Source organism: Periplaneta americana, chromosome 17, assembly GCF_040183065.1.
Source record: "Periplaneta americana isolate PAMFEO1 chromosome 17, P.americana_PAMFEO1_priV1, whole genome shotgun sequence".
Classification (NCBI taxonomy): domain Eukaryota; kingdom Metazoa; phylum Arthropoda; class Insecta; order Blattodea; family Blattidae; genus Periplaneta; species Periplaneta americana.
The window spans coordinates 69768033-69782830 of NC_091133.1; the positions used below are offsets into that span (position 1 = coordinate 69768033).

Consider the following 14798-nt stretch of genomic DNA (forward strand, 5'->3'; position numbering starts at 1 on the left):
GAGAGCGGGAGGTCCTGTAATGTGAATCGCATGTGGTGTTAGTACTAACCTGTGTTCAACACATCGCCATTTTCAAGTTTTCAGTATTCCTTTCGTTAGCTATAGAGCAAGACAAGTAAGTAAGTAAGATGTGTAATGAGGAAGTAACAGGAACTATTTTGCGGGAGGATGGAAAATAATGGGTAAATAATAACTAGAATTTTACATCCATTCTTTACAAAATATTTGTAATTAGGAATTTTACACCCATTCCGAGTTTTGAAAAGAAGGAATGTCTTTCAATATTTATGCCTTTATTTTAACAGTCCTCATAATGATATTGTTTTATACATTCCATTTATATTCTTCACTGTCCTTCCTCAATGTATTTTATTCATTACGTATAAGAGTGTACTTGATCACAGAGGGACATTGAACATAGTACCACAGTCTAGTATATACAGTCACGAAGCTCAATACGTAGGGAATATGCATCCATAGACAGTTGCTAACCACTAGGATCGCTACTATCGCCTCATCACAGACAATGTGAAATAGTACCGCCACAGTCTATTGTTCCTAGTACCCTCAACAACTCAAGCTTCGTGACTGTATATACTAAGACTGTGATAGTACTGTTTAAAAACAAGGCCAAATAAAGTTCTGCCACCTTTACTTAAAAGAATGCATCCAAAATCAATGAATGAAACAACAAAGTGTCCTCTCTTAGTTGGAGTAATCAATATGAATATAATGTGTATGTGTTATTACTAGTGTTGAGAATTATATGCACTAAAAACCCTAAAATATGCATGCAAATGTGCACTTAAAAATGCCGAAATATGCACTAAAAGCTGAAGAGCCGGCAGACTTACCACATTACAGTATCCCACAAAAGACAAAACAGTAGTCATATGATGGGAAATATTCATATTATTGGGCTTAAAGAAAAACACAACCATTGTAATATTTTCTTAGTTATTGTCTTATTGGTTATTGCTAATTTAATTAAAACCAATTTGATACAGGCAATTCATTTTCTTTCACGAGTGTATGTATCTTTGCGACGCAATAATGTTTTCAGGATCAACTTGTTTCAAAGGTTTTTCCCACATCACATCGAGTTAGGGGACAAAACTTATAACCTGGTAAACGATAGGATTAACATTCACACGACTATCATATTCTTGAAGTAATGTTAACATGAGATTTAATGCGTTACATGTTTTACAAAATTCCAGAAAACAAGAAAAGTTTCCGCTACAAATATAATTTAAAATATGCATGAAATTCGCTCTTAACGTCGAAATATGCACGAAGAATCATGCGTCAATCACCTTAATTAAACATTAAATATGTGATTACTCAGCTTTATTACAATATGCAGCTCCGATACAAATATGCATTTGCATATATTTCTCATCACTAGTTATTATTTATAAAAAAGTATTTTCAGACGTAATAAAAATTCTGTTAAAGGACATCAGCATGAAAATTCAATTTAATAGAGTTAACTAAAGTACTCGACAAGAAAGTAAATTATTATAAAACGATGATGGTAGTGCTGGTAGTACCTAGTAGTGGTAATAAGCTGTGTTATTTTTATTATAACATTCAGTTACTGTGTTGTGGAATAAAGGGATATTATGAGATAAATTATTCTATCAATTATGAGAGAAATTATACTATCATTCAGAACACTAAATGTCCTAAATTTGACACCTTATGTAACATTATAGACTATAAGATCAGCAATAGGTGGCAGTACTCTTTTATATGACATAGGTGCACATCCATAGTAAAATGACCTCTGTGAATTATAGTACTTCTAAATCCCATAATAATAAAAATAAAAAAATCCATACTGTTGGAAGACTCCACAATTAGCTCTTCATGTTTCCTGTACACCACAAGAAATAAATAAAGTGAAATGGAAGGAGAAAAATATGAACTTCACATACTATTGATTCCTCTACATATGAAGTAGAATGAGGCAATTGGAATGTTCAGAGTCCCATGAAGTACAAATGGAAAATGCTCTTTAGTAGTAAATAATACAAAATTAATTTTTTCTGCATAGATATCATTGCAAAGTACGAGAGATGAGTCATATGAAAATCAAATACACATATGTACATTGTTATTATAGTGTCTGTATAACTGCTAAGTGACAATCTGACAATCTTCAAAATGTATCATATTAAGCCAAATCATCTGTCCGATATTATGGACATTAAAATACTGATGTAAATAATTTCATCAGTGTTACGGATTTCTAAGAGTACGAAATACAACAGTATACCTCTAATCAGTGTTACGACAAAGACTTGTACCAATACCTGCTCAGTTATCCACTAGTATAATGATTCCCATAGACTCCTATATATATTCACATACATATGTCGTAAGATTCAAAGTAACATACATTTGTAAAACAACCAAACATGTACAGTTACATGGCAATCCTCAGACAAAAATTATTAACCCGACGCTGGTAACTATATGAGCATTTTGCTAAGTATCAAATTCAAAATGGAAGGGGTTACAAGTTACTCCCTCTCTCTCTCTCTCTAGCTGACTACTTAAGTGTTGGCTATTACCTACTACATCTAAGAATTTTCTTCGAATAATCCACGGTACTCTGTAGAGAAAATATTTGTCAGACCAGCAGCTCAATTATGATGGAATAATTGCTGTCATGCCTTTGTGAAATCCATGGATTTCCAACTCTATTAGGGGCTCTTATTTCCTTTTAAAGTTCTGTAAATCTTTCTATGAATGCAGGTATTTCGCCAGGAAACTTACTCCTGTCTATAATAAAATGGAAACATGTACTTTGCAGCACAAAAGCCAGTTGGACATAATAGGGCTAGAAAGTATTAAGTCAGGCATGCACATTATTTTCAAAGAAACTATATTATTGTACTACATCAAAAGAAAGATCCAAGTCTTAAGAAAACATGCGTTCTCACTTCAGCTCGATATTTCATCCCTCTTAAAAGTTATAACAGGAAAAATCCAATGCTGTGCTAGCCTTAGAAAAATGCTGGGTATGCAACCATCTGAACGATATTGTATATATTGTCCTCTCCCAGGTTAAGAAAATTAAGTGTATATATTTAAAATAAAGTTGGTTGGTTGGTTGGTTTCTAACGACAGACACTGAAGATTTACTTCATTTGTCTTCTGGCATCTCAATGAAGTATCCACTTTGAATTCACTAGCTTTCTTTAGAGCTTCCTCTCTTTTTTATTTCGAAAATCAAACCACTATCGTATTCTGTATACAATGTACACTATTAGCTTATTGTGCCCACCCTTATATTTTCTACATTGTTTCCTACTTAAAGAATTTATAAGCTTATATACTTGCTACTTGGGAAAAGGAAATTGTACCAGAGCAATGGAAGAAGTCCATAATTGTACCTATATTTCAGAAGGTGGAAAAGACTCTGTAGTAACTTTCGAGGAATATCGATTTTATATCATACAAAATTTTGTACAATATTCTTTTGATGTTCCCTGAGAGCAGCTGGCATTGAAGCTAATTAATAAAAGAGCACTGTTATTTATTGAAGTTCGTGACTGTCAAAAGACAGACGGCGTTTAAATTAAATCATATACTGGTACTCTAATTTTAATGTGGGAAACTGAAAGAATTTTTTATGTGGATTTTATTTTATCATAGGAATGTACAGTCACAAGTATTTTAATAGAGTTCTTATGTTACTTTGGTAAGTATTATATAAAATGGTCGCGAGTAACGAACTTTGATGAATATAGGCCTATGTGGGGTTCATTAAGTTTGTGGTAAAAATGGTAACATTTGGATATAATGGTAGTTTGTTATAACGACAACTCTGATGTGCATCTTAAAGTCTCGCTATAACAGACTTTCACTATATACATGGGTTACATTAGAGGCCTTAGAGTTCAGAGATCTTATTGTTGAACAGAAAAATGTATGTATGTATGTATGTATGTATGTATGTATGTATGTATGTATGTATGTATGTATGTATGTATGTATGTATGTATGTATGTATGTATGTATGTATCCAATGCCTACCCACTTCAATTTACATGATTCGGGTTCTGCATATTGCGGATAGATGGCAGGATTGTGACTCATTTTCTAGTTGTACACCACTTCGGTGGGCCACACTGTACATGATGTGATCTGTGGAGAGTTATGTCGTGTACTAGGGTGAGTGTATGTGTAAGTGTAGTGTCTGGAATGAGTGATGATGATGATGAGGAAGGGAGAAGGGGAAACCCAGTGCTGACACGTAGCCTACTCCTGTTGCATAGCACCAGAACAAAAAAAAAAAAAAAAATTGTTACTGTACCAAAGATAACAACTCATGCACACTAGATGCCAGTATTGTTGGTTGCGGTTTTCATTGATAACATTTTTATTGAATATACTTTCCGAATATGTAAAATTTAACGTAAAAATTATAATTTGTAATTATCGACATTAAAAGTTATGTAGGAAAATATGAGTTGTAGTTAACATGCTAACAATGCTGTCTGAGGATTACTATGCTTGCACACACTTTCAATGAAGAAGGAAGTGTAAATGAAAAATGTACAATGTGTTTTGGTATATATACTTTTTAGAATAAAGAATCTCAATCTGGTGTTTACCACAGTCTTTTATTTTACTTTATAGTTAACAGTATAGTCAGGAATGTCCATGAGACGTTAGATATTATGCTAATTTATACCATTAATACGTGAACAATGCTGATACAGATCATATGAAAATATTTAATTTGAACGAAATGGGAGAAACAATTAAGTTTCATTCTGCTTATTTGTTCTAGAAAATAACTGACGTATAAGTGCTAAAAGATCACCAATTAATAAGAAAGAAAATACCGGTACAGTACTTACAATTTCAGGAACACCTCAATGACCTGAGAATCATTTTACCAGTGTGTAAATACATTTTAGAGTCATGCAGTACCTACAAAACTTTCAATGGTATAAAACTACTTTATTTTAGTGTCATCTGTTAAGGCAGACTATTGTCAACTGACAAAACCAACTACAGTTTCATTATTAACAACTTTGTGATTTATGTAATAAGACCAATCATTTTACACTTGTATTTTGCAAATGTTTCAGGCTACGTATCTTATTACTAGCTGTGTTAGATAAGATCAGAAATTGTTGTAGAGGTTTGCAAGTGACTGTATAAATACACAATGTTTTCTTTTATATAATCTGTGACAAAGAATTATTTTCGGAAATATAAATTAACAGAGTCAATAATAATACTCGAGGACTTGTAAAAGTGTATAATACAGTGAGCACTGTATAATTAACATAGTGTAATGTAATATCATTAATGAATGGTATCATCAAATTCCCACTTCGAAAGTTACACCTTTCATATACAAGATGTAACAGTTGGTAAAGAGCCTACTGTATATGCAAGTGCCATATGGATTTCTGAACTTCTCCTGTTCAGATAATTAACAAATTAGTCTCAATAGTACATTACAGAAATACTTTCTATATAATACACTTGGAATAATTTCGTTTCGTTAGCACAATAACGATTTATGTAAAATCCTGATTATTTTTAATTAAACTCATTTCCAGAAGATCCCAAATTTCGAGCTCCTCACTCATCTGTATATGAATTAACTTGTACTATAATACTGATCCACTGCACTTCATTCAACTTGCAAATCTGAATCCCTTCCATTGTAAAATTAACAGTGTTCCTTTCGTAACCATACATGATTCCATTTCAGTCTTCCGGAAGAGAAATAAATTCTTGATACAATTAATTTATACCAGTAGTTCAATGCTATAAAATAAAAATAAAAAAAACTGAATCATAATAATTTATTTACCATACTTGTTAATTCTGGAAGAAATCACATTTCAATTCTCACAAAGGTGCTTCAAAACCGACCTCTCTCTTTCCTGGAGGGAATGCCACCTGACATGTCAACACGACTGATCAGTCAGGATGCAGCAGTTGTTTAACATACGAATATCTTACAACAGCTCGATGAGGTACTATCAGTGTGGATTGTTTGGTTTGTTCTTTGGCGAGATCCTCAACACCAGAGGATTCGTGTACACCCAGTTCTCGCCGGCTTCCTGGAATAACTGACCAGAAATACATAAATATAAACAATGGATCATGCAGTCATTGTACACATACATATTCAGAAAGTGTTACAACGAATTTAGTTATAATATTTTCCTTTCTCATTGTAGAGGGTTGGACAAAATGAATATCCTGAATTGATTCATGTAATATGGCAGCACTGTTGAGTCTGCGCAGAACAACTATGTGGGCTAGAGTGGACAAGAACTGCCATTAGCAATTAATAATTATATCCCTTTGGTCTGCAGAGCATTGTGCTTTCGCTGTTTAAAAATAATGAATCTCTCATTACAGTGCAAAAAATCTTTCGTCGCTATTTCAGGCTGGGATATACAGTCAACTCTGGGTATAGTGAACATTCGGCTATAGTGAACCTAAATTGTTGGTCCCAACCTGTATACATTATAAAGTACATTAATATTTCCGTTTATAGTGAACCCTCACTTCGGTTATAGTGAACCTAAAACTAGAACTTTTCCAAGAAAATGTAATTTTAAAATGACCAAAATGGTAATTTAGGAAACTCCTCCTCCTATAAATTTCCAAGAATATGTTCAGAACAAAATCTCAAACCTTCTACACGTTATGTGCATTGAAAGACAAAGGATTTATTCAGCTTCCTGGGCAGCTTGAAACATGTTACAGAGAATAGTGTACGCAGTGAGGAAGAAGGGAAGGATTAGTTCTGACTCCTTTAAAAGATGTTATTAGAAGAATAGGAAGAGAAAGTGTTTTCTTTTGTAAAAGGGAGTAGAATGATGACCAAAGAGTAAATACAAGAAGGATCAGAGTATAATGGTCCTCAACCCTTTCTCTCACATCTTCGTTCAGATATTTATCCTGGCTGCGACTCAATAACTGTAGATCACTTCATTCGCTTTCTCTTTTGTTTCGAGTTCTCCACACTTCTACTCCAAATTATCTTCGTTCCCGGTTTAACTACTTATACTGCAATCACAATCTAAACACCAGGTCACAAGAGAGCCAAATCCTAGCAATTCCTCCCCATAGAACATCCCACTATACATCCTCTTTCACTGTCTCCGTCCCTCGTGAATGGAATTCTCTACCTCAGAAGATTAGGGGCTGCCAGACAATAACTACCTTCAAGACAAAGCTAAACAATTTCTTACTGACGCAGACAAATTGAAGTTGCAATTATAATCATAACCGAGTTTAATGATTTAATTATATTTAGGTATGATTATTCTTATTATTAATGTTATTATTAGTACATAATTATTTCATTGGAGTGTTGGGAACGTAAAAGAATTGTTATGTCTTGTATTGTATGGTATTGTATTAATTATGTTTTGCTCCTTAGCAATATAGTAATTTGTATTTTTGTATCGCACTGGTTGAGTGGAAGGGAAGACCGAATGGCCTTAACTCTGCCAGTTAAAATAAACCATTATTATTATTATTATAAAAGTGAACCCGGGCAAATTCCAAGGCCGAGTACACAGTAGGCATACCTCTAGTGGGAAGAGGTGCGAAATCGGTCAGTGCCTACTACCTACATGGTCAGATTAGATTCAAGTTTCGAACTGTGAACATCAGAATGTCGAAGCGTAAAGTGTTTAAGTTGGAAGATAAACCGAACATTATTACTGATATTGAATGTGGTCTATCCCAAGTGGACATTAATATTGTATGTATAGCAACATCAGTAGTATAAAAAGAAACACTTCGGTTTTAGTGAACCTCGGATACAGTGAACGAAATATGCTGGTCCGCAGAGGTTCACTATAACCAAAGTTGACTGTAACAAGAAAGTTCCTGATCATCGAACGATCATAAGATGGTTGGAACAATTCCGTACCATTGCGCCTTGCCTTCACGGAAAAACAACAGGATGTTCAAGGACACAGCAGACCCCTGCGCGAATGAGGGAGACCTGCCAAGCACTAATATGAAGTCTTCGACATTCTCCAGTCAGGCATGCCTCGGCACTAGGAATGTCCTTCCACAGCTGTCCAGCCAGAACCTAACCCAAATATAGTTTCAACAGAATGGGGCAACAGCTCATATGGCCCGCCAGTTCATGGTTGTCTTGCAGCCTGTTTTTCATGGCTGATTGATTTTCGGATTTGAAGACATCAATTGGCCAGCACAATCGCACACCCGACTTCTTCTTATAGGTGTACCTGAAGAGTCAAGTGTTTACTATACATCAGACATTCTCAACCTGGTGCTTGCGAGCACAATAGTGCTCCTTTAATGACATTTGGTGTTCTCGGCATGTGAGTAAAAAAGTGCTCATGAGCACGAATGCTCCTGAGGTCTTTCTTTCAATTCAAACTTTGTTGTACGAACCGAAACAAACAATGTTCCTATCCATCCATTATAATATGTTAGAGACCTGATAGGCCTTCTCGTATTTCATGGTGTATAATCCCTTTGAATTCAGTGTGGACCTAATCAGAAAAATCAAGATTATTTAAGAGAATAATATGGCTGCAGGTATAGAACTTTGGTTGATAGATCTCCAGTCCTTAGTGTTGGAATATTTGTTTTAAAAGAAGAAATTTATAGACTTTGGGAGGAGAAGATACAAAAAGTCTCCAAACACTGCGGAGTGTTTTTCTTAAATGTCTGCCATGTCCTGAACAACCCTAGCGAAAAAAAAAATCACTTATGAAATACCTCAAGATCGAAGCACGATCACGATTAACTAATTCACATCTGCAGGACTGTTTAATTGTAGCTACAAGCAGCTTAGCAGCTTCTCCTTGGACATCACTGATATTCTGAGTAATATTCTGGTTCAAGGAAATCATAACTCTTGTGAGTGTTTTAAAAATGTATTTATTTATTTATTTACTTATATATTTTACTTCTATTTATGTATTCATATAGACCTATTAAATTTCATGGTGTTCGCTTACTTAATATTACACGTGGGCGGTGCTCACAATCTTCAAAAGGTTGGGAACCCCTTCTATACAACCTCCAATGAGGACCGTTTTTGCAAAACTTGCTAACTGCAAAATTTGCAAAATTGAGATTTTGATGGATTCGTTACATGATGTTCAAAGCGTCTTAGTAAAATTGGGTTATTTGTCTTCATTGTAGTGTGTCAAGGTGTGATCGTTTTTTCAAAACTTGCTTGCTGCTATAAGTGAGAGATAACAGCAAAACTTGCTTACTATAGTGTTTTGTCTCTCCTGTAAAATTTAGTTTTTGCAAAAACTGTCCTCAATTCTGACTGACCTTAAAGGACCAAATATGAGAAGCAGTGCAGGAAATCTCCTTGGACATGTGAAATCGTGAGACACATGCTTTCATTCGATGCCTGGAGGAATGACTTCAATGTAACAGTGAGTTATTATCAAGAGAATGTAATTGCAGTCTGTGATCCTAAAATAGCATAGCTTACCTATGTTTTCATGGTATTCTTAAATAAATTCTTCTTTACTTACAATATGCTGCCCTGTTTATATCGTACTATTCATTCTGTCCAACTCTTTATATTACAGGAACCAATTTAACTTATCCTGTCTTTGGTTTTCCTAAGGTGCTAAGACAAATGTCAGGATGAGTCCTAAAAGAAATGGGCTACGGATCTACATCTCCCTCCCCACACAAGTTTCGCAATTTTTTCCAAATTAAAGCCTTCGGAATAGGAGCCTTGGCTTTCGCATATTGTCTTTGGTACTTGGGGCGAGTTTATTCGAGTGTCACTGATGTTCTCAATCTGTTGTGCCTGTTATTACACATTAGCTCGTCTTTCTGACAGAACTCCAATACATGAGAGATAGTTTATGTCTAGGTGGCAACTGGTGGTATTGAATGATCTGCCAGGAACAGATCGTTCTGTTGATATATTACAAGGCATTTTGATGGCATTTATAAATTCTGCCACATAAACTATTAGTTACATAAAAACATGAACTCATTGCTAAACGAATACATCATACTAGCAATCACCAAATGCTATTACCTTTGTCTCCCACTTAAGTCCTCTTTCTTTTCGATCTTTAGCTTCATCTCTCTGCTTTTGTTCAAGTGCAAACTTTGCATCAGTAGCACGCTCTATATCTTTTAACCTGAAACCAAAGTGATACTTATTTTATTATCAAAATAACATTTTGGGCAAATCTCAATGACCAGAACGTGGAAGCTCTGCCCACGACCTCTTTCACTTTACCTCTACTACAGTGACTGTATGACTGACTCACACTCTCTCTCTTTTATGACTCAGTCTAAATGTTACCTAAAAAGAGGGAGAGATAGCATAACATTTATTTTAAGTACCGGGTCACAAGGACCCTTTTACAATGAGAATAACAAAGAGGGAGAGAGAGCCTGGAGAAAGGAAGAAGTTCTACTTTTGCTTGGCAGATGCCGCTGTCACTTTTCCAGTTACACTTTTGTCTACTAGATGTCACCCCACCCAAAACCCCTATTTCTACTCCCGCTAGAGTGTCTGGTGAGCTAGTAGAGGATACAGTGACTGTGTGGATTTCATTGTAATGTGGCGGGCCCTGATTGAAGCAAGGCAGGCAGGCAGTGAGCCACCAGGGCGGGGGGGGGGGGGCCGACAATATATATATATATATATAGAGAGAGAGAGATAGAGATAGTGAGAGAGATAGATAGAGAGAGATAGAGATAGAGAGAGATAGAGATATAGAGAGATAGAGATAGAGAGATAGTGAGAGAGAGAGAGATAGAGAGAGAGATAGAGATAGTGAGAGAGATAGTGAGAGAGATAGTGAGAGATAGATAGAGAGAGATAGAGATATAGAGAGATAGAGAGAGATAGAGATAGTGAGAGAGAGATAGATAGAGAGATAGAGAGAGATAGAGATAGTGAGAGAGATAGATAGAGAGAGATAGAGAGAGAGATAGAGATAGTGAGAGAGATAGATAGAGAGAGATAGAGATAGAGAGAGATAGAGAGAGAGAGAGAAGCTGCCATGTGACGAGCGAACTGCCGAGTGGCGAGGGTGGGGATAACTTCTCCTACTGGCGTTCTCTTCATTGGGATTTATCCAACATGGTTTAAGCAATTTGTGATGGGATTTGGGATTGTGCATATTTAAATGCATGCACATTCTGAAAAGAATTTGCCCAGCATTGCATTATGTAACACTATTGCTTTGTATCATACCTGAGACCAGCGGTTACTTCTTTCCAAAGTCTTCGTGATTCATTCTCTGCCTGATCAGCAATTGGACGAACTATCTTCTTTACAACATCAATCTTATTTACATCCACAAACATTTCCGTTCTCTGTAAATGAACACACTGTAGATGAGATTTTGGACTATTTACGTGCCATTTAAAACAGCTGCTTGCAGCAGCTATTCATATCTCAGACTTGCATGGAACCATTCATGCTTATTAAATTGCAGTAACATGGGAAACTGAAATGTAAGTATTGGGTGAGTAGACAAAATGCCACAAAATGGTAACCTGACTGTCAGTCAATGCATCTTCATACTTCAGTTACAGATAGAGCATGCTATTGGTGAGTAAATGTGGCAACATTTCTATCCATGATTGTGTCGAAGTCTCAACTTAGTTTCAGTGAAAGTTCTGTAGAGACATCTGTCCGCAAAGCATAGAATATAATAGCAGTCTTTACATGTATGGACTTTTAGGGGTGCCTCGATCCAAACCATGCAAAACCTCAGATAGGTGTGTCCTTGGAAATGTGTTTTGAGTCGTAGTCAGGTCTGGTTCTAAAAACTGAAGCCTCGATCCAAACCATGCAAAACCTCAGATAGGTGTGTCCTTGGAAATGTGTTTTGAGTCGTAGTCAGGTCTGGTTCTAAAAACTGAAGCGGTGAGATCAATACTATTCAAGTTCACTTCTGGCCATTCGTTTTTCGCAAATTTGAAATTAAATTTTTAATATTTTCACAAGTGTTACGACTTTGAAAGTTGGTATACTACTTTGTCTTGATCTCGAAAACAACCAGAAATATAATGTGCAAGAAATAATAATCAGGTAAGGAATAATTTTTTTTTTTTTTTTTTTGCATTTTTCTCAAAACTTGTGTAAATGGATTTGAATGGTTATCGATCTCACCGCTTCAATTGTTGACTCGCAGTAGGTGTGGTTCTAAGAAGCATAGGCAGAAGTGTGGATCCACTTTTATCAAATCACTGTTGTTGGTAGCAGCACGTCTCGAAAACTCTTGAGATTTCCACCAAGTTATGAGGCATGCAAATGCCTGTACTTGTGTGCGGGTTACTGCCTTTACACCTGCACACTTACAAGTGATGTGCCTAACTGAAAAAATTATGTCATTAAATATGTTTTTTTTTTTTCAAACCATGCTCCTTGCTTGACCCAGGGTAATCTACTTGTTAAACCCCCTGTTAGGTGTGGCCTGCATTAGAATGGCGAAAAGTTCGAAAGTGTAAAGGCTACTAATGAGAAAATAAAGAACTGGCTAACTTCGTCTACTACCCACAGCACTCACTCAATAACAGGCGTGTCCTTGACAAATGACTCTGGCTTTATTTTCATTCCGGAGAAAGCCATTATAAGAATTTTTTTAAAATCTATTACTTGGATCAAATAACACATCTGAAACCTCAAACTTCATATGCAAAGAAAGCAAGATAGGACTAATCACTAGATCACAGAGGACGACTGAATTTTACCTTAGAAGAAATACAGTAATTTAATTGAAATATACTTACTCCGTCTGCCCATTTGGCTTCCATTGCTCCATTCCATTCTCCTGTTACCGTCAGAAAAGGCTTTCTGTCGTTAGGCTGGAAAACTTCGGTAGAAATGCGATTCTTCTTACCACCATAAAAAGGTTTCGTTAGGAACTCGACATTAGCACTATAACCTGTTTTGGCACACGTGATAGTCACAGAACCACCCAGTTCTATCCATGGAATCGTGAGAATGGATCTGGAAGTAAACACATATTGTTGCCAATTTATATATTCTTTATAAATACTTGTAGCTTTGGAGTAAAGCTGCTTATTTATACTCTTTACATGATAAGTTTTGCTTCACTCTGTTCAATAATAAGATTAGGATCTGGGGCCTACATGGAGGTAAAAAGAAATAAAAGGAAAAGAAAATGAAAATTCGTATTTTTAAATGCAACGTAATTGTATTTTTCACAGTTGTGAGGCCTTGCTAGTGCTCTGAGCACAACATTCTTGTCATGCAGTGATCGCCGTGCGTCCCTCTGAAATTTAGGTGGAAAGACAGGAAAACAGGATAGTGGGCAAGAGGACCGAAACTTTAGAGGAAGGATGATGCGACGATGTAGAAAGGAAAGACTATTGTTACATAAATATTGGATTATAAAATCCAGACGTTTGAGATGGGCAGGACATGTAACATGTATGGGCGAATCCAGAAATACATATAGAGTGTTAGTTGGGAGGCCGGAGGGAAAAAGACCTTTGGGGAGGTCGAGACGTAGATGGGAGGATAATATTAAAATGGATTTGAGGGAGGTGGGATATGATGAGAGACTGGATTAATCTTGCTCAGGATAGGGACCAATGGCGGGCTTATGTAAGGGCGGCAATGAACCTCCGGGTTCCTTAAAAGCAAGTAAGTAAGTAAGTTTTCAGTGCAGGGGAAACGGAAGTGCCACTGTGAAACCATCCAATATCGAAACTTCGTCCTGTGTCTCCGATGTGAGAAAAGGCGAAGATATAATGACAGTAGGACTGGAAATACAGAAAGTGAGCGGTAGTGGGTGTGCTGGAGAGAAAAACGATTGCCCTTTAGGGGGTCGATGTAGTGTGCAGAGGAACTTGAGAGACGAAAAGAGAGTTTGGGGTGGTTCTCTCGATAGAAGATCACAGAGAGGGAATTCCAAGGGAAACTAACGGATAAAGTAAGCTGGAATAAATATTGGGAAATCGAAGTAAGGGATGATACAGGCGAATTAAGCATTATGATGATGTAGAAGTTGTTGAATTAAAAGGTCGAAATAAGTAAGAAGGGAGATCGGATCGGGAGTAGAGAAGACATGAGTCTAAAATGGGCCTCTGTTCCTCAGGGTGAGAGCAGCTATATTCGAGAACAGAGTGACACAATGAGTTAGGAAAATCTGTCTGTGGTATGTGGATTACGATGGCAGTGGAGTCCCCTTGTCAATGAACGAATGGGTCTAAGGTCGTCTTGCCTCTGTCTCTACTCAGCAAATGATCTAAAAAGTTTAATCTTTGCACTTAAATCCTTCTGATTAATCTCTTATCCTGTATCCAACATTCTGAAGAATGTGGAAAAACATGAACAGCTACAACAAATAATGCCCATGGCTTGTCAGTATATCTTTTCATTAATAATCTTCCTCGTATGTAATCGTGAAAACTTTGTAACTAATTCAACAGTTCATAGCATAAATACACGTCAAAAAAATTACTTTCATACTCCATCGGCAAGTCTATCATGCTATGAAAAAGGAGTGCGTTATATGGCAGTAAAAATTTTTAATAGCCTCCCTATCGATATAAAAGATGAAACTCAAAACATAAGATTATTTATGACCAAATTAAAGAAGTACCTAATTTCTCACGCTTTCTATTCTGTAGGTGAATTCATGACATTCAATAACACTTCATGAAATTGATACTAAAACTATGTGTTGTACTAGTAGACTATATTGTAAATCTCGTCTGTATATATTTCATCTAGACTGTGACTATAAATTAAGACTTTATAATAGTATTAAGTTTTTTGACTTGTTCCA

General features: G+C 36.0%; 1 protein-coding gene across 2 annotated transcripts in view; it reads right to left on the reverse strand.

The window, feature by feature from the left end:
• Positions 1-272: 272 nt before the first annotated feature.
• The window catches only part of LOC138693319 (oxysterol-binding protein-related protein 9), a 443401-nt gene continuing 428875 nt past the window's right edge, over positions 273-14798 (reverse strand). For both annotated transcript variants that reach the window (XM_069817209.1, XM_069817210.1), the window contains 4 exons: positions 12772-12991; positions 11228-11349; positions 10055-10160; positions 273-6110 (listed from right to left, as the gene is read on the reverse strand). In XM_069817209.1, the coding sequence (XP_069673310.1) occupies positions 6021-6110; positions 10055-10160; positions 11228-11349; positions 12772-12991 (538 nt within the window). In that variant the 3' untranslated portion in view covers positions 273-6020. The remainder of the gene's footprint in view (positions 6111-10054; positions 10161-11227; positions 11350-12771; positions 12992-14798) is intronic.